The 21033-nt window shown below is 41.3% G+C and overlaps 1 protein-coding gene across 1 annotated transcript in view; it reads right to left on the reverse strand.

Moving 5' to 3' along the window:
• Nucleotides 1–16814, reverse strand: part of LOC132482094 (cytochrome b-245 heavy chain) — a 33223-nt gene extending 16409 nt beyond the window's left edge. Inside the window, exons 1-6 of the mRNA XM_060087151.1 lie at nt 16770–16814; nt 14502–14597; nt 12985–13095; nt 3350–3434; nt 2307–2452; nt 99–289 (exon numbers count right to left, since the gene is read on the reverse strand). Of these exons, the coding sequence (XP_059943134.1) occupies nt 99–289; nt 2307–2452; nt 3350–3434; nt 12985–13095; nt 14502–14597; nt 16770–16814 (674 nt within the window). The remainder of the gene's footprint in view (nt 1–98; nt 290–2306; nt 2453–3349; nt 3435–12984; nt 13096–14501; nt 14598–16769) is intronic.
• Between the last annotated feature and the right edge of the window lie 4219 nt (nt 16815–21033).

Raw genomic sequence — 21033 nt, forward strand, 5'->3', positions numbered from 1 at the left:
CCCACACAAAGACAGGGAGGTCACTGTGCCTCTAACAGAGCATCACATCTGGAAACTGATGGACATAAAATACTTGGCCTTGGAGTTTAAATACTCACTCAGCTCCATGGATAGCGAGACCAATGAAGAAGATCACAAAGAGATGGTGTGTGTACCAAAACACTTCAAAGTAAGACCTCCTGATGGTTTTGGTGGAGGAGGTGATAATTAATACGAGGCAGAGAGTGATGACAACTCCAGTGATGCCTGCTAACTTAGTCACAGCCACGTACAGGCCTCCTTCAGGATTCTGTAAAACACACACACACACATTATTTGTAGGCTCTCAAATGCAGGGCTACCTATTTATAAAGTGTCCAGTGAATAAGGCAATAGGCATTTTCATCCCCCCTTTAGATTATCCTAACCATCCCCCCAACAGAGTGGTATAGAATTGGAATAGACATTTCCAAGTTAAAAAAGTCTTACATGGTTGAGGTATCATAGGAAATATCAATTGATACACAGAAATAGTTCTAAGGGAGTAGCAAATAAAGTATCAACTATATGTCCTAAAAGGCTCTGAAGCTTTGTCTCCCTTTGATTTGAAAAGTGTCATAGTGCTTAGTTTGTAAATGTATTCTGTGCATGCCTAACATCTTCGGCTGGGTTCCTCCAAAGCAGATCCTGAGATGAGGATTTATAAAGAATGTGCTCCAGAAGAAGCTGGTAAAGGAATGGTTAATAGGATAGGAAAGAGGAACAAGTCAGGTAAGAGGGTGATCTCGGGCCAAATCTTCAGCCTGATGCTGCAGGGGAACTGTGGAGGGTAAATTACACCTTAGAGTTTATCCTGACTCAAGGCAAGGAAGCTGGGTTTTCATGGCCTGCACCCATCAGTTATCGGTTAAGAGCTGCTCAGCGAGATAGCTATCCAGGCCCTTTCAGATATGGGCAAAGGGACTTTGGGCAAAGGGACTCCAGTAGCCCCAGGGCAGTCCTTTGAGGAACAAAAGCAAATGCAGGAAATTGAAAGTGAAAGCACACAGAAGGGTAGGGGAGCACAGACATAGTAAAAGCGATCTGAAGAGATCTGGGCACAGCACTGCAGTGTCAGCTTACTTGATATGTTCACACTGCCACCCTTACGTATCATTGTACAATGAACAAGTAAAAGAAAAATTATCCAAGACATTATAGAAAAAGAATTTCTCTTTTATTTGATGCGGTTTAATTCTGTCCCTAAATAGACCAGGCAAAGTTTTTTATATCAGCCTGAGGATAATTAGTTCTACAAAATCATGGAACTTTTCTTGTAATCTGTTCTAAACAGACAAGGAAACATGTTTGGAATTCGGTGTATAGTGAGTGATGTGATTCGGCTATCCTCCCAAACCACTGGGCACATGAAGATGACTTAGAGTTTCTCCCTCTGAGTGTAGAAAGCCTCAGCAACTGCTGGAAGGGAAAAAGTCGTTGCCTGAGGATTCCCCAAATGGCTGCCCCTGGAGCAATTAGCAGACATAGGCCACCTCTCAGATGTTATAGACAAGAAAGAGGAAAAGCATTGCTGACAGATGTCAGCTGGTGCCTGACCTGGTATTAACACTTCAGCCAGAGGGTTCCCTATTTCACATAAACAATTTCATAGAACACCAACATCAGACAAGGTCATTCTGTCACTGTGATGGACTGACACAAAAACGAGACCACTCTGAAATCTTATCTGAGCCAAGACAAAGACATGGGTGACTGCTGCTTCTTGACCTATTACAGATTTAACCCCATTCTTCTGCCTCCTAGAAAAAAATTATTAAGATATCCAGTGCTGGAACTGTCCCCAATTCCCGACCATACCTGATCCAGAGCAAATGCTTGCTTCCTGAAACCCCTCCTGAATCATCTAACACAAGTCCCACAGCAAGCCTTTCTCAACACCCTCCTGAGATGCCCCAGACTTCCTCATAGTGTGAGGTCTCTTTGCTGCAGTAAGTAATAAACCCAACTTTGTTTGACTAGACTATGTTCCTGGCTTTCTTTGACTGTTGGGCATTGCCATGGATAAGCCTGTGTTACTCCAGGCTCCACGTATACACATCCTTACAGGTGACTTTAAGAAACTGGTGACCCTCTACATATGGGATCAGGAGTGTGGGAGACATTTTCTCTGTGGCCACATTCTTAGAACCTACAGAACTGTCCCGCTGATAGTTGGTCAACTTTTGTCATTGTCATTGTTCTGACCAAGTAGAATTCTTCACTCACTGAAATCTAATCCTCAGTTTTAATGTCTAGAGAACATCTGAATAAGGAAATAAGAGGCTTACCTTAATTCTTTGTCGAACAAAATTGAGGTAAGTTTCACCAGGCTTATCTCCAATGTCAGACAGTGCTATTGAATAAGAGTCAGAATTGTTGACTCGGGCATTGACACACCACTCCACATTAAATAGATGTGCAATGGTGTGAATCGCTGAAGAGGGCAGAGAAGAGAAACAAAGAGGGTGAAGTGTGTGTACAATTTTATTTGTAGCTGGGTTTCTGGCTGCAGCCCCTGACTCTACGATAAGTTAGTGGAGATTTGATAAGGATCCCTTCTTACACCAACACCACCACCTTAATAATTATAATAATAACACAAAATACACATAAACACATGAATACTATCATATATACATATGTATATATATGTATATATACAAACAATAATAAAAAGAAAGTGTTTAGCTAATAAAGGCTATCTTAAGAAATTCTCAACTTATGGGCTATGGCCCTTGTAGGGTTATTGCAAGAAATCCATGAATCTACATGTTCAACCAAGTATTTAAAAGATGAATGAATAGGGCTTCCGTGGTGGCGCAGTGGTTGAGAGTCCGCCTGCTGATGCAGGGGACACGGGTTCGTGCCGCGGTCCGGGACGATCCCACATGCCGCAGAGCGGCTAGGCCCGTGAGCCATGGCCGCTGAGCCTGCGCGTCCGGAGCCTGTGCTCCGCAACGGGAGAGGCCACAACAGTGAGAGGCCCGTGTACCGCAAAAAAAAAAAAAAAAAAAAGATGAATGAATAAAAGCTCTCATATGTGGACTAACAAACAATTTTGATGTTAAAAAGCGTGTAAAAGGGTGAATACACTGGGATTTTATCAGAAGAGCCTAAGGGAAAAAAGTTTTAAGACCTGAAGGAATAAATCCTAGTGTTGGGATGGCAGAAAGAGTGGCAAATATTTTTTCACAGAACTCATTCAAAATATACATGTCCAATCACCACCTAATCTACCTGCAAAGGCTGATCCCTGATTTTAAAAATATCTTAGAGGGAACACTCTGGTTCCAAGTTTTCTTTGCAATCTCAAATATCTTAATGAACATACCAGTGTGAAGTGCAATCATCCATGCCACCATTTTATGAAAGGTGAGGTTCCTGTCCAGTTGTCTTCGAATTCTTGTTGAGAAGCACTTTGGATTAAAGGGAAAAGAATGAAATCGTAATTGTTAACAGGAAAGTTTTCTCTGTGCTAGCCATTAGACACATATCATCTCATTTAATTCTTATGACCATCCTAAAAACTACATCATTCTACCCATTTGACAGATGAGAACACTGAGGCTCAGATAGATGTAGTCATCTTCCCAAGGTCAAACAGCCAATAAGTGGCATGGCTGGCTTAACCAATGTTTTAGGTTCTCGTACTATTAACATAAAAAGCCTCTCATGGAATCCATTGCTTAATTGTATAAAATATGAATTTGGACAGAAAACATCTAACTATATAGTTTCTAGTTCAGATTAATTTATTCAATAACAAGGGGATATAGAAATTTTAAAAGGACAAGGCTGCCCTCAAAGACCTGAAGGTCCATGGGGACACAGACAAGTGAACAGTTCTAGAACAAGTGAATAGTTTTAGAATAGCACCCTTCCAGGACATAGACACTATGAGAGGAGAAAAAAAGTGTCCACCTGCATATGTTGATAGAGACAACATAACAAGGGAGATCATTAACAAAATAATCATAGCAAAAATAATAATAGCACTTACAAAGAACTTGTGCAAGGAGCTGCTTTAAGTGTTTTTTTTGATTGTTTTTAAAATTTTTGACCACACCGCGCAGCACGTGGGATCTTAGTTCCCTGACCAGGGATCGGACCTGCACCCCCTGCAGTGGAAGCGCAGAGTCTTAACCACTGGACTGCCAGGGAAGTCCCTAGGAGCTGCTTTAAGTGTTTTACATGCATCGACTAATTTCATTCTTACATTAATCCTATGTGGGAGGTACCATTATTATCACCACCTGACAGATGTGGAAACAAAGGCATAGAGAAGTTACCTTCCCTTAGGTTGCATAGTTAATAAGTGACAGAGCTGGGGTCTAAACCCAGGCTCTCTGATGCCAGAGATATCAACATTCTGATATTTCATACCTTTTATGATTACCTTGGCATTAAAATGGCATTTTGGTCAATTGGTTAGTGTAATTGTCCTACCGACATATGTTAGAAGATGTGGGTTTGAATCTGGATTCATGTCAATGCCCAAAGTAGAGAAACCTGGTTTCTGGTTGAATCAGCCAGAGCTTTGTTCTCCTGAAAAGTGGTCAAGTGCTCGCTCTGGATGCTTTGTTTCCAAGGCTAGATGTACTGCCATAGAGATTCAGAAAACTTTTAAGGAGAACAGAGTGAAGTGCAAAAAAACCCCCAAAACAAAACAAAAAGCTCAGGTATTTTAAATACCTGGTTCCAAACATATTCAATTTTAATATAGGGGTGTTAAATATTTGGCTTACTTATTTTTAATAAAATGTTCTGGTTTTATAGAAAAAATAGAATTGCATAGAAAATTGTGCTTACTCCACTATCTCTGAGTTAGCTACATCTAGGGAGGACAGGCTGTTTGGATCATGAAAGCAGGTTCCTGGAACTGCAGAAATACCAGTAAGGAAGACACTGAGGACTTCAGAGAAAGGAAAAAACATTTGGCTTTATTGAGTGCCTTCCGTGAGCCAGGCAGTTTACCCATAATCATTGCCTCATTTCAGGTAACCAGATAAGTATTACTGTCCTTATTTTACAGATAACAAAACTAAAGCTAACTCTCGCATTGGCTGGGATCCAGGACTATTTGTCTTCGAGGTTCATTCCCTTTTCCATCAAACCAAATGTAAAGATACAGTCACTATTATTCTCCATGTCTAAAAACCAAGACAAGAAGTTAAGTGAACGTACTCTATCTGGAAAGTGAGGTTAGAGGGAGTAAGTTTGGGAAGGGAAGGAAACCAATAAAGGGTATATTAGCACATCAACTACCACTACCATATCTCATCAGCGGGCTCTCCGAACAGGGAACTCTGGGAGACTGTGTAGGATACACCCCCAGAGGTTTGTTACCTGAGGGGTTAGGAAACTTGGGTAGTCTCTACCAACTCCTATCCATCGTTGGCTGAAGGCTCTTCCCAGGGCACCAACTCCCTGGCATTTCTGGCTTGCCCCAGGAGAGGGCTGAAAGAAAATCCTCAGGCAGAGAATGACCTGAGCTGGCAGAAGACAGCTGCCCCATGTACTGGAACTGACAGTGCAGAGGGAATACGGGTGGAACCCTACCAGCAGCAGCTACAACAAATTGTTCACCGGTGACTCAGGCTCTCAAAATAAGGGTTTCCTGGTTGAAATCACTTCTTTTACACTTCTGTTGGTGAAGAATTGACTGTCCTGTTTTCTTTTATAGCCTCATTGTCTTTTGTGTTTATTTCAAGCGCCGTACATTGTTTTACTCCTTTGTAGTTTTTACAATTGTAAGGACATCCTTTTTCCTGTTTCCTGATTGCTAGGTTCCTCCACAGCTTCGCAGAGTCCTTGTGGTAGGCAGAATTGTAAGATGATGCCCAATGACCTTATCTAATCTCCTCCCCTTGAGTGTGGGTGAGACCTGACCTATGACTATGATAGGATGACAATCCTGTGATTTTGTTACATTATATGGAAAAAGGGATTTTGCAGAGTTAATGAAAATCCCAAATTGACCTTAAGAGAGAGATTATCTGGGTGGGCCTGACCCAATCACACGAGCCCTTTAAATCTGGGTCTAAAAGAAATCTTAGGTGCAAGAAGTATTTGATACGCTGCTGCTGGCTTGAAGATGGAAGGGGCCACATGGCAAGGAATACACCTTGGATCTGAGAGCAGCCCCAGAGTAACTGTCAGCAAGAGACAGGGACCTTAGTCCTGCAGCTGCCAGAGACTGAATTTTGCCAACAAGAATGAGCTTGGAAGATTTTACCCAGAGTTTGCATATGAGTATTCAGCCCAGTTGACGCCTTGATGTCAGCTTTGTGACACCCTGAGCAACAGGATGCTGGACTTCTGCACAGCTGTGAACTAGTAAACAGGAGTTGTTTTAAGCCTCTAAGTTTGTGGAAATTTGTTACACAGAAATAGACCATTTAATACAGTCCTCACTGGCGTGACAGACGCAATTGGAGTCCCAAGAATGAGAGAATGGGAATTAGTAGGGTTAGAAAGCAATTTGCCATCAGATATATCTGTGTTGGACCCCAACCCTACCACCTAGCTGTGTGACATTGAACAATATGCTCAGTTTCCAGCTTTCTCACCTATATATTTATCATAATTATTCCCTCGTAGGTCTGTTTCATAGATTCATTGAGAGGTATTTAATAAACACTCGATTTTTTTTTTTTGGTATCATTATTTAACTTTTCAGCTAGTATGGCACGGCTCCCCAGCTAGAGGGTAAGCATCTTGTGTGCAGAGCAATATACCATGTATTTTTAACAATCCTTTCATAACTATTTGGTTAAATGACATTTTTACTGTCCTAGAACCCAAGACAATTATTCTAAACCTATAGAGATGTATTTACCCACATATCTATACATGCCAAACGATTTTCTTTTCTACTTCCAGACAAACTGTTTTGAAACTTTTGGGGGAAAAGATACTTGCTCCTGCATGCTGAATTTGAAGAAAAGGAATGTGGTTTTGTCCTGGTCTCTACACTGTCTCCATAGTTCTACCCTTTATCATCATCAACATGGATCATCAAAAATATGAAACAATAGATTTCAATGCCTCTTATCAGCTTGAGCAACAAACTGTTAGAGAAAAGTTAACTGAGTGCCAGAAAAATGGAGAGATGTGCTTGGGAAACACAAGGTCCATTCAGTAATAGTCTGATCTTAATAGGTGGTTTAAAAAAACGCTATTTAGTATGAAATACATACATCTTATTAGAAGAAAAAACGGAGACTCTTAGTCACTAATGAGTTAGTAGAACTAACTAAGGTCCTACCAGGGCACCAATCCCTCATTTTTCCAAGCCACCCTCTATAGTGTGGTCAGGAATGGCAAACACATCCAAAGAGAAGCCGTAAGCCATGATTATACGGGGCTTCCAGATATAATTTCCTCATTTCCTGACAAGGGGGCAAGATGGCTGGTTGGTGGGGTAGAAAGGGAGGGCTTTGCTGCCTGTGACTGCCCAGGGCTTTTTTCTCCCTCCCTACCATGCAGAAACCATTTTTATGCTTTTGAGTCACTTGGGAATTACCGCCAGCCACCTACTAATGACCCAAGCTGCCATCATGCACAACAGCTTCCTCACCAAACAACTGCTCTCCTTTTTGCTATTGACTTCTAAAGGGAAGTTCCTCTGTTACTCTCAACTAGAGCTTTGCCCAATCTCAATAAGCTAACATTCAAGTGCAAGGGAGATTACTGAGTTATCTCGGCAGCTTGCTATGCTCGATTCAAACTGTGAGAGCAAAAAAATTCAAAACATTGAGAAATGGAACAAAGAAGTGCATTTTTTTTTTTTTTTTTTTTTTTTTTTTTTTTTGCGGTACGCGGGCCTCTCACTGCCGTGGCCTCTCCCGTTGCGGAGCACAGGCTCCGGACGTGCAGGCTCAGCGGCCATGGCTCACGGACCCAGCCACTCCGCGGCATGTGGGATCTTTCCAGGCGGGGGCACGAACCCGTGTCCCCTGCATCGGCAGGCGGACTCTCAACCACTGCGCCACCAGAGAAGCCCAGAAGTGCATATTTAATGGGGCAAAACATTAGCTTCTGTAACATGAGTGTCATGGAAACTTTAAAGTTCTATTTTATGTACACCTGGTCTCGCCACAAGTGCCATGAATGAATCTGAAGTAGATATTTATACCCAGTTTGAGAGAAACTGCAAAAGCCAGCCTTGAATCTACAGAACTCAGGCAAAGAAACTGATAGTAATGTTGAAACCTGGTGGCAGTAGAATATGCGATAAATATGAAGAACACCACTGGATTTGTACAGCACTGTCTATAATTTTGAAATTACATGTCTATCTTCTATCTCTTCCATAAAACTCTAAGCTCCCTGAGCTCATGGCTCATCCATGTCTTACTCTCTACTCACTCTATGTCTGCTGTGCTTAGCATATAGCTGACACTCAACAAATTTTTTTTTTTTTTTGCGGTACTCGGGCCTCTCACTGTTGTGGCCTCTCCTGTTGTGGAGCACAGGCTCCGGAAGCGCAGGCTCAGCGGCCATGGCTCACGGGCCTAGCGCTCCGCGGCGTGTGGGATCTTCCCGAACCGGGGCACGAACCCATGTCCCCTGCATCGGCAGGCGGACTCTCAACCACTGCGCCACCAGGGAAGCCCTCAACAAATATTTGTTAACTGACAACTCATTAGTTGACAGGCTTAGTCCATTAACACACTTTTAGAATATCATTCATATTCATTCTTACACTTGCATTATCTCACCAGCTTTTTAGCTAAAAACAACAAAAAGAAAAACAACAACTATGAGACAGGAAGTCCAAGAGCCTTGCCCTGGACCACATGGTCAGATACAGAGCTACATCGAGGGCCTCTGACTCCCAGGCTATATAAGGTTATAGAAAAGAGCTCACTCTCTTGCCTTCCTGTTTCTTTCTGATCTTCAGACTAGAACTTCCATCCAAGTTGAGGTTATGAAGGCTTCTTTGGGGACTTCTGTATGCTGAGTCCCACCATTCCCCATTTCCCTCAACAGAGCGGGCTCAGAGTCTTTACCCCTATTTTTCCTGGGGTGGGCCAACCCTGCGGTTTTCTTTCTCCAGCTAACCAGAAGGATTATAAAGCCAAGTCTAAAGGATTAAGACCACTAGAAACTGAAGTTCTGTGACTGTTAAGTTTGCATAAAGGCCTACTAATAAATCCTTGAACTTACAACACCCCTGTCACTTCTAGCCTAGGTTATTCAGCCTGCCCAAATATTCATATATACATGATGGACTTTCTAAGACCATAGGACCACCACAAGAGAGTTTTGAGTTTAGGTGGCATGTAGGAAAGTGAACAGGCTCTGGAGGCACAAGCACCTGGGTTGGAATCCCAACACTCTCAATGAATTTCATCCCCACCTCACTGGCCTGACATGCGGATTTCACGAGGTGAGGTCTAGGAAGACTCAATAAGTGGCAGGCGTTATAATTTCCAACATTAGTCATAGCATGTGTACTCATTTTAATCCCAATCAGAATAGAAGGTTCTTGGCCCAGTTAACATTTCAGATTGGGAAATCTGGAGGAGGGACACACCCCATCTGTAAAAGAATCTTACTTGCTGCTAATTTTTAAAAATATTTTCTTTGATATACAGGTCTCTCTGGTTAGAGAGTTGAGTTTCTCTGCAATTTGAAGAGCAGCCTCATTTCATCCCTGTCTTTATAGACCCTCATGCGGATCTTCCCTCCTTTTAGGCCACAGGATGCCTAAAAGTGGCCATTACAACATGCGCCACTCATGGGGCATGGCCGTGCAATGGCATCGCCTGTGGGGTAACAAGGATTTCTTAACAGGCTGTCCTGGCGAAAACACTGCCTGTTTCTTAGGGTTTACTTCCTCTAAATAGAAAGTATTTGAACAGGGGGTGGGGGGAGAATAAAAAAGCTACAGTTCCCGAACTTCATTTAGCAAATGTTCATTGGGCACCTGCAATATACCAGATGTTGTACTTTACAGGTGGCTCATCAATAAAACTTTTCAATTACCATATGATCCAGCAGTCCCACTCCTGGGCATATATCTGGACAAAACTATAATTCAAAAAGATACATGCACACCAATGTTCATAGCAGCACTATTCACAAGAGCCAAGACATGGAAACAACCTAAATGTCCATCAACAGATGAATGGATAAAGAAGATGTGGTACATATATACGATGGAATACTACTCAGCCATAAAAAGAATGAAATAATGCCATTTGCAGCAACATGGATGGACCTAGAGATGATCCTACTAAGTGAAGTCAGAAATAAAGACAAATACCATATGATATAACTTATATGTGGAATCTGAAATATGACACAGCTGAATCTATCTACGAAGCACAAACAGACTCACAGAGAGAACAGAGAACAGACCTGTGGTTGCCAAGGGGGAGGGGTGTGGGGGAATTTGGGGTTAGTAGATGCAAACTATTACATATAGAATGGATGAACAACAAGGTCCTACTGTATAGCACAGGGAACTATATTCAATGTCCTGTGATAAATTGTAATGGAAAAGAATATAAAAAAGAATGTATATATATGAATAACTGAGTCACTTTGGTGTACAGCATAAATTAACACAACATTGTAAATGAACTATACTTCAATTAAAAAAAAAAGAAAACTTTTCAATCAAATGGAGTTCTACCTCTGTGGTTTCTTAGGTTAAAAAGATGATTTTGGAAATCCTTGTAATCAATGTCTACTGTTAGTTGTAGCCTGCTAACCCTATATTAGTAAATCAAGTATTGTATAGTTCTCAAAGAAAAAGAATCTCCTTAGGATCAATGTGAATTTAGTAAGACTAGGGAAAATGAGGCAAAGCTCAAGGCAAGTTTTGTTATTGGCAGTTTAGATCACTTTCCTTCACCCACTTAGTCTTCGATTACCAATTAAGTATTAACATCTCAGCTATACATTTAAGGTCCTAGTTTACCAGCAAAGCTCCAGCCTGACCTCAGACACCTGCCCTTTAAAATCCGTACACTCCCATCAAAGTAGATTGCTTGCTTCTCTCCACTATAAATGACCTCTACTTAATAGGTAATTTTTTAAAAAACCTAGTTAATATAAAAAGAACATCTTATTAAAAGGAAAAAGAGAGGCTACTAGTCACTAATGAGCAGTGGAATGGGTCCCATCAGGGTATCAGTCCCTAACTTTGGAAGAGCTGCCCTCTATGGTGTGGTCAGGAATGGCAAACACATCCAAAGAGAAGCCACAAGTCATGATCACACAGGATTTCAAGGATATGACTTCCTCACCATTTCCTGTGCTTTTGCCCATACCGTTTTCTCCATGTAGAATGTCTTTCTCTCTCCTTTATATCTCATACAGGCTTATTTTATCCTTATATGCCCATTATCTGATGCCACCTTCTCTAAGAAGCCTTTTTCCATCCCCTGCACCACCTGATATAATTTCCCCCTCCTTTGATGGATTCCCTGTAGCTCCTTATTTGTAACATTTTGTGGGACCCATCATATTTTGCTTTGTATCGTATTAATTTCAGTACATGTGCAGATTCCAAGTTCCTCTTTTCTCATTTTTGTATAACAATATCAATAAGAAATTCGTATACCATTTTATAGATTACAAAAGCTCTTCCTACATAATCTTTTTTTCTTCTAGCATAGTATATTAGGGGCTCTCTGGATTGTTGAAGTGAGGGTGAAAGAGCCCGGGCATTTAGAAAGCTCTGAACTCCTCAATTCCATGGACATAACACCTGTCACATTCATTACATAGTGACTCATAGCTCATTGATCCCATCTTCTTTGGATATTATCCACAAAAGAGATTTTCTCTGACTTAAAAATTTTGAAAAACATGGCACTGTGAGATTAATTCCCAAATTTCACGTCAGTCTCGTAAATCTCTGTTTATATACATATACATATATGTCATATGATGTATATCTGTCTGTGTGTGTACATGCACATGTACTTTATTGCTATTGCTGAGGTATATGTTGATTGGTTGTTGTTTTCTTTTTGTTTGTTTGTTTGTTTTTAATGTCTGTTCCAGGTTAAATGGCTATTCCAGGGAGCTCCACTAACAAATAATATAAAAATAAACTAGAGAATCAAGCATTGCTTGGCTTGTGAATATTGTACAGAGGTTGGAATCCTCACAAACCCTTGGTTTGCTTTTCCTATTGATACAGCCACTATGGAGAACAGTATGGAGGTTCCTCAAAAAACTAAAAATAGAACTACCATACGACCCAGCAATCCCACCACCGGACATATACCCTGAGAAAACCGTAATTCAAAAAGAGTCATGTACCGCAATGTTCATTGCAGCTCTATTTACAATAGCCAGGACATGGAAGCAACCTAAGTGTCCATCGACAGATGAATGGATAAAGATGTGGCACATATATACAATGGAATATTACTCGGCCATAAAAAGGAACGAAATTAAGTTATTTGTAGTGAGGTGGTTGGACCTAGAGTGTGTCATACAGAGTGAAGTAAGTCAGAAAGAGAAAAACAAATACCGTATGCTAACGCATATATATGGAATCTAAAAAAAAAAATGGTTCTGAAGAACCTAGGGGCAGGCCAGGAATAAAGACGCAGACGTAGAGAACGGACTTGAGGACATGGGGAGGGGAAAGGGTAAGCTGTGACAAAGTGAGAGAGTGGCATGGACATATATACACTACCAAACGTAAAATAGATAACTAGTGGGAAGTAGCCACATAGCACAGTGAGATCAGCTTGGTGCTCTGTGACCACACAGAGGGGTGGGATAGGGAGGGTGGGAGGGAGACGCAAGAGGGAGGTGATATGGGGATATATGTATACATATAGCTGATTCACTTTGTCATAAAGCAGAAACTAACACATCATTGTAAAGCAATTATACTCCAATAAAGATGTTAAAAAAGTGGGGGGGGGGGCATTGAGCTTGATGGCCTTCGAAATTCTGAGGAACTCAAACTTTGTAAATGTTGGTTCTTACCGCACTGGAACCCCTGAGGAAAGACAGCAGATTTCGACAGACGGGCAGCAGAATCAGCATGCAGTTGAAATTCAGGCAGGCTGCAGGGGCCCTGGCCAGTGCCAGCGCTGACTGGAAAAGGCAGGATAAGAAGCAGGGTGACTCCTGTGCGCCCAGGACACCGCCCGTCCCGCTTGCCTATACCCACTCCCCCAGGCTTCCCAGCATGAGGCCCACACTCAAGAGATATCAAGTTATCTGGGAAGGAAGGTCCTTGAGAGCCAGGGCTCTTCTTGATCATAAATGAATAAAATGTTGGGGTGGGGAGCAAGGGCCAGATTAAAATAAATATTATGAATATTTTCCAACATAAAGAGAATTTGAAATAATTTCACAATGAATACCTGTTGATTCATCTCCAAGATTCTACCTTTTACATTTTACAATGGTTGCTTTAGCACATGTCTCTTCACCTCTCCATCCATCTACCCATCCCTCTATCCATCCATCAATGCATCTTATTTTTGATGCATTTCCAAGTAAGTTGCAGATATCGGTTCACTTCCTCCTAAATATTTAAGCATGCATATCATTAACTAGAGTTCAGTATAGAAATTAGGTCTTTGTAAAGAAGATTTTCTTAGCACATAGACTAATCTCAACAGTAACTAAGTTCGTATGGTGTAATGCTTTGGCATTATAATTGTTCTTTGTCATGCCTAAAGAAGTTGCATATTTTGGAGGACAAAAATGCAAAGGGAAAGCATCCTTTTCGGTATCAACCTGAATAAGTTAACAACAATTATAATAATGTAGTGTAATCATATGTTATAATTATTTATGCATATGATGTATAATACATATTATAATTAGTATTATTAAGTAATGGTTTCAGTATGATGTAACAAATGATATCCTCTGGGGGCAGCCGTAATTGTACTTATTTTCTTATTTTCATTTATGATGAAGAAGAGCCCTGGCAGTTCAAGGAAACTGAGAATGTTATTGGACCCAAGAAAAGTCAGGGGCCTTTGCTCTGCCAGTCGAGTCAAAGAACGTGATCTTTGGGCAAGTTCCTCAAAGGCTCCATGTGTAGGGAGAGGTTTACTTCCTGAAGATTGTTTCATAACATGTCATTAGGAGCAGGGCTTTTCACGCACAAAAGTTAGTAGGAATCGGATGATGTAGAGAAGATAGGAAGTTCCACCTGTGCTACCTGTGTCACCCCTGGATCGATCTTTCCAACCTGGCCATCCATTCAGGAGTCAGTATTAGATTTCTCCTTCAAGCTAAACAGTAGCACAGTAGTTCTTGGGAGGGGAAGGATGCTGCTGGGACCCTCTGCCACACTTCTGTCTGTCCCACACTGGGAGGCCTAAAGACTCTTGCTCAGGGCGTTGCAGTGGAGACAGTGAGGCCGATGGTGCTCTTTGGGTGGGTCAGAATATTTCTTTAAAATGTTAAAAGGAACAGGAACAAGAATCTCTGATTAGACATGGGAGCCAGTCAATACTGCGGGAGATGGAACTTATACTTACCCCAAGAAGTTTTCGAGTGTAGAAGAACTTATCTGGAATGTCATAAACCCGGTAGTACCAGACAAAGAGGAAGACGTTCATCCCCAGCCATACCAGCTGCACAAACAGGAGTGGTTGAGTGAAGTTTTCATGTTTCAACAGGTAGATTTCACAGCAGTTTAGAGTCAGACCAGGGTCAGGACTTCCCCAAGTACAGCCTTTGATTAAGGTGGTTACAAAGCCAGCTCCTTCCTGCAAGAGTATCACTAGCTTCTCTGTAACTAAACTTTCCTCCCTGTGTTGTCCCCCGTGATTGTTATGCTACTTGGGCCGTATGCCGAGTTATTATCTGTCTATCTCCCCTCCTTTCTTTCTCCTCCTTTTAGATTGATAGATGACAGCAGGTGACTCTTCTTACAAAGAGAAGGGAAAGGAATCTGCTCCTATGCTGTCCCCTGCACCAGCGGGACTTTGCATTTGATTCTCACAGGTGTGATTATCTCTCTCCGCCACACAGCATCCCGCCTCAGCTAGTGGAGGTCTCATCAGCTAAAATGACAAGGCTTTAATTCTACTTGATAAGTTTTGCTTCACTTTTGAAAGAGGGAATATTCAGCATCAATGAGGGAATGAGAGGCATGGGATTTTTTTTTTAAAGGGAGATCCTTCTAGATTGTGACTGCTCATTTCATCCCAAGCACTGACTGCATCAAATGATGACTCTACCCAGTCCTCCACCTTCAGCTCCACAGTAGCAAACTGTTCTTAACTGTGCTTTGAGGCTATTTGATGTCCTTCGATGCTTGAGAATAGTCTCTCTTTATAAAGAAGAAGGTACTAAAACCACTTCTCCATTTCCTAACCTTGTCATTTTTACTTTTGCCTTCCAAGCTGTGGATTCACTTTCAAGTATATGAGTGTATAATTTAGATAGAGGTCACTTCCCAGGAAAAACTGAGGTAAGAGCTAAAAGTGTATATATTTGAACTTATTTTTTAAAGGAGTAAACTGTTCTTCAAATGGGGATAAGAAATCAACTTAACAGCTTGGAGTCCTCAGAACAATTCTGTATTGCATTAGAGTGTTGATGTGGCTTAATTTTTTTTTAATGACAAAATATTTGTGATTTTTATTTTATCTGTGTCACTCATTTCTCTCTACCTCTACAGCTCAAAGAGTCATGTTTACTTCATGATGAATTATTTCAAAAAATTCATACATAAGTGTTCTTTTTAACATCTGGGTAATACTTTAATTGGCTATTTGGAAGAGCTACTTATAAATCACATTTCTATCTTCCCAATTGTCTGTGATTGCTTTGCTGAGACCACCATCTTAAAAAAATACTTGATCTATGTTATGTTAAAAATTAAAGAAATCGGGGCCTCCCTGGTGGCGCAGTGGTTGAGAGTCCGCCTGCCGATGCAGGGGATACGGGTTCGTGCCCCGATCTGGGAGGATCCCATATGCCGCGGAGCGGCTGGGCCCGTGAGCCATGGCCGCTGGGCCTGCGCATCCGGAGCCTGTGCTCCGCAACGGGAGAGGCCACAACAGTGAGAGGCCCGCATACCGCAAAAAGAAAAAAAAAAAAAAAAAAAAATTAAAGAAATCATCATGTCTGTTCGAAAATTAGCCATATCTTTACTTACAAAAATTGTTTCTCAAGACAGATTATATTGATTTATATACAGCTAAATATAATATATATCATATATATGCTATACATACATGTCTAGATAGTTTTTTTCAATTCCCTTCCCTTAAATTTTTAAAAACCTCACAAATAACTAAAGTTTATCTCAGAGGAAAGAAGATACTTTTTTAAAAAAAAATTGAGAACTTCAATTATTTGGTGTAATTACTGAAATAAAGGTCAATTTCCCATACATGAGCCAGTCTTGCATTTGTTATTTGGAAAACTGTATAGAATTTCAATTGCCCATTTTTAGGTGGTATAAATACATAAAAAATAGAGAAATTTGCCTCTGAGTAAACAAGGATCATTAGCATGAAATGTCTCCTACTCCCACTGTGAAATGCTGGCTAATTTATTACTCCTAAAAACTCCATAAATAAACTAGGTGAAGTGAGCCCCCAGATACATTCTTTCCATTAATAAGTTTGGAAGAATGGACTCACTCTGCTTACAGATGGATGCATGTTCACATAATAAATCAGTTTCAACACAATTTCTCATACAAAACAAACAAAAAAGCTTTGCTCTATTTTCATTTCAAAGAGAACCCAAAGAAGTCAGAGAATTTGTAATTTCATTCTCATGGTACTTACAATGACGAAGATGGAGAGGCCCTCATTCACAAACAAGTTCCCCATGGTGGCAGAAGTTCAGTGCCTGGAGTGTGCCTTTCTTTTCTGCTATGCTTCTTCCTCCCATAAGGAAATGAAAACAGCAGCCTTGGGGCAACCTGTTTCCTTTTCTATTATCAGAAATTAGCTAATCATTGGTCAACTGGAAAGCTTGTCTCCATAACAAATTTAAATCTTTAACCACAAAAAAATGACAGAAAAAAAGTCTACAATGATCCAATCACAACTAAACATAGTGGGAAATGAAACTAATTTCTACAACTGAGAGGCAAATAACAGTACAATTCATGGTGTTTTACACTGTGAATTAATTTTTGGACTGATTGGTTATCAAGTGGAAATTTTTAAAAAGTCACCCAACTAGCCATGACTTTGGGCTAGGTAAAAAACATTAAATAGATGTGATATCTTTTGATAGACTGGAGCAGCATTTACAGTCTTGTTGAGAAAAATTATAACAGTTGTGATAGCTGATATTTATAGAATGCTTACTTTGTGCCAATTTTCTAAGATATGTATGTGTGCATGTAAATACATGTGTATGTACATATATACACACACACATATGTATATATGAGTTGATACATATCTATGTGTGTGTCTACACACAAAGACACCCATACACACACATACATAAATTCAGTATATAAATAAATTAATTTGATACTAACAATTCAACACTATAAAGTAGCTTCTATTATTATGATTAAATTTACAGATGAGGAAACTGAGACCCAGAGCAGTTAAGTTACTTGGCCAAGGTCATGCAGTTAGGAAACCATGCAGTTGGGATTTAAAACCCAAGCAATTTGGCTATACTTTTAACCACGATACTAGAAAAAAAAGCCTGACAGTGGCAACCACATCCCAAATCACTCCTAATACAACCATGGGAAAAGAAAACATAACACATAGACCAAAATGTTTGAATGACTGTAGTATTCCCAGGTGGACATGACATTTTTCTAGGCAAGGTAGGTAAACAGGGTCAGAACAAAGGTATGTCAGATGTGGTAGATGCCATAGGCAGATTTAGCATTTTTTTTTTCTCTGACTCCCATCCAGTCTTTAGGACATGAAGGAGACAGAAGGGTAGGATGGTAACCCCTAATTGCATCAGGGTGGTTGTACAACAGCTAGAGTGAATAGAGAGGTAAAAGAAGAAACTGGAGGAGCAAAAGGGAACAAGAGAAGAGAAAAGAGAAGGAGAGGCCTGAACTCTTTGGGTTATTGTCTATGAAGCACTTGAGACAACCTGCAGAATTATGACCGTGAGTAAAGTAATATTGGTTTTCACTTTTTAATATTTAAGGAAAGGTACTCAACTGTGACTTTCTGCATGGCTCTTGAATCATAGGTAACCCACATAAAGGACAGTCGGCTCCCTGGTTCAGTCACACACAGAGATGAATTCAAAGACACACGGTTAGACAATCAAGTTATATGCCAGTTATTTGCCTCTCTGCTCTGGGATTTATTCCTCAGCCTTTACTTGCTCTGTTCTGTTTCAGATGAGGGACAGAGGATGGAGGATGAGGGACACCCCCCGCTTTCTGCTTCACGTGGCATCTTGGAAGTGGTTGCCTTTCCACCGGAAGCTCCGGCTCCCACTGGCCAGCCCTCCCCCCTGTGGCCTGAGCTCCTGCTGGCCGTCACCACTGTAGTTCCAGCTCCTGCCACATGGCCCTGGCTTCTGGGCTTGACTTACACCACCTCCTGCCAGGTTTCGTCCAACCCGGAGGGCGGTCACCACTTCCTGTAGTTGTTAATCTTTATGTTGCCTCTGCGCCCACGTTGGGATTCTCCACTTTCCCATCATCCATGTAACAAATCCCTGGGTGAAATTCCCTCTGCTGAAATAGGGTGGCTTCTGTTTTCCTGACTGGACTTTGCCTGATACAGAAAGTAATTCAGACCTGTACTCATTTTCTGGTGGAATTAAAGAAGTGAGGCATATATGCCTAATGAGGAATAAAACACCTTAAAACCTGCTCTCCCTCTTTCTGTTACTCTCACATTCTTTTTTTTTTTTTTTTTTTTTGCAGTACGCAGTCTTCTCACTGTTGTGGCCTCTCCCGTTGCGGAGCACAGCCTCCGGACGCACAGGCTCAGCGGCCATGGCTCACGGGCCCAGCCGCTCTGCAGCATGTGGGATCTTCCCAGACCGGGGCACGAACCCATGTCCCCTGCATCGGCAAGTGGACTCTCAACCACTGCACCACCAGGGAAGCCCTACTCTCACATTCTTTCACAGTGATGATTGCGGCTCCATCAGGCTCTTTGAAACTTACCAAAGTCTTCCCCTCCCTACCCCTCCTGTCTTTTCTCTTTCCCAGCCTACTGGTTGATCTTCCCTTACTCTATCTTAATCTTCAAGTCTCTCCCACATTTTTTCATCTACCTCCTGAGGCCCGTGCTCTGCTGGGGAAGCAATGGGGAAGGGACCCTGGATACTCATATACTAGGAAATAATGTTCCTTGAATATTTCCCAACTTCTTTCCCCTCCCTCCACAATTTGAGAAGAAAATTCAAAAAAGAAAGAATATTTTTGTGGGTGATCAACCATTCCCTCCTATGGCTTTTTTTTCCTCCTTTATAAAAGTAATCACAGGGCTGTGAGTAGAGTTGTCTTACGAGTCTTAAGAACTTCAATCAGTTTCACAGCTGGAGGAAGAGAGCTCAGTTGCAATGAAGAGTAAAATCTTTCTTTTATGCAAAGTAACTTCCCTTTTGAGAACACTGTTCCAGTGAATTTCAATGTCCTCTGCTCTTGAAAAAACAAGCGGAGGGTTTGATAAAGGAGCAACAGGTACCGGTTGACTGGTATGGACTGGACACCAAGAATGAAGAAAATTGAACCTCTGTGTGTTAGCTAACAGTCTATCTTCTCCCAGTCACTTCGGCTTCCACTGCCTCCTAAACTGTTAACATCAAGTTAGACTGTGGTGAATGTAAGGAAGTATTCACCCCTTCTAGCAGGCAGTAATGACCAACACCATCAGGCTTGTGATTGAAATCCTAGACGCCTCTTGCAGAGGGAAAAAAGAGAGAAGCAGTCCCAAGTCTCTAGGAAATCCCCTGATTTTGCATCCTGACTATAATTCCTTCTTGATTTGTCAAAGTAAAGAAGTAGATTCTTAATTTCTTCCAAGAAGGATGTATGGAATGCTGAAGAAAGGGAGGTGTGTTGCCACACCAAGATTCCTGATGAATTTTGTTCCTGGTGATGATGAAAAATGGATGTGTGTTCCTTTTATCTCTACTGTGCATGCTATTCTTTTCAGAACTGCCATGATTCCACTCTCTGTGCATCCATGAGTTACGTGGCCCCAGTTTCCTTGCTTAAGGATGACAAATGAGAGGACTTCATCTCCCTAGATACAGTGATTGTCCCAGGGGTGGGCATTTGACCCAAACGAGGCCAATGAGAGTTATTTGCATGAGGAGGGAGTTGTTAGGGACTATGGAGGAGAGTGGGTGAAGCTTTTCTTTCTTTGTGAATGATGCATGCCTGCTGCTGCTATAGACCATCTCTATTACCTTGCGCTAAGAAGCTGCATAAGAATTACGCCAACACAAAATCAGATGAGTAGCCGGGGAAGGATTGAGAGGTTTGGAGACAAATACGATGACAAGGTTTGCATTCTTGGGTCTGATCTACCTGAGACACTTGGACATCTCAGTTATTCTTACAGATTGGGTTCTCTGGAAGTACACTCTGAGGTGGAGATTAGTGTTCAGGAGTTTGATCTGAGAGTGTCCTTGGAGGTACAAACCCGTGGAAAGGAAGGAAAGATAAGAAAGCAGGAGCGGGCAGAAGGAGAAGTTGAATTATCATGTGGTCACAAGAAGGCCTCCGCAATCCTGTGGGCACCACTACCATTTCCTGCTGTAAAAAAACTTTGAGTTGGCTTTCTACCACTTATATCTAGAAGGGTTCCTACTAAAGCATGGTGTAATGAAACCCACTTTAATTCCATAGCCATGGTCTCAAAGGTTAGCGGAAGTTGAATAAGGCGGCTGGAATGGGATCCAGACGTTCTATTTCCTGTTTGAAGGAGAAAATAACAAAGTAAAAGAAGAGACGGTCAGGGAGGAAGGGGCAATTTTCTGATGTAGGTGATTAAAGGCATTAAGAACATGGTTTTACCTGGTACTGTATTTATTAGAAAGTGAAAATGTCTGGTGGTGAGGATTTAAAATTTAGCTCTTTAGGTTAAATGT

This window comes from Mesoplodon densirostris, chromosome X (genome assembly GCF_025265405.1).
Source record: "Mesoplodon densirostris isolate mMesDen1 chromosome X, mMesDen1 primary haplotype, whole genome shotgun sequence".
In the NCBI taxonomy this organism is placed as follows: domain Eukaryota; kingdom Metazoa; phylum Chordata; class Mammalia; order Artiodactyla; family Ziphiidae; genus Mesoplodon; species Mesoplodon densirostris.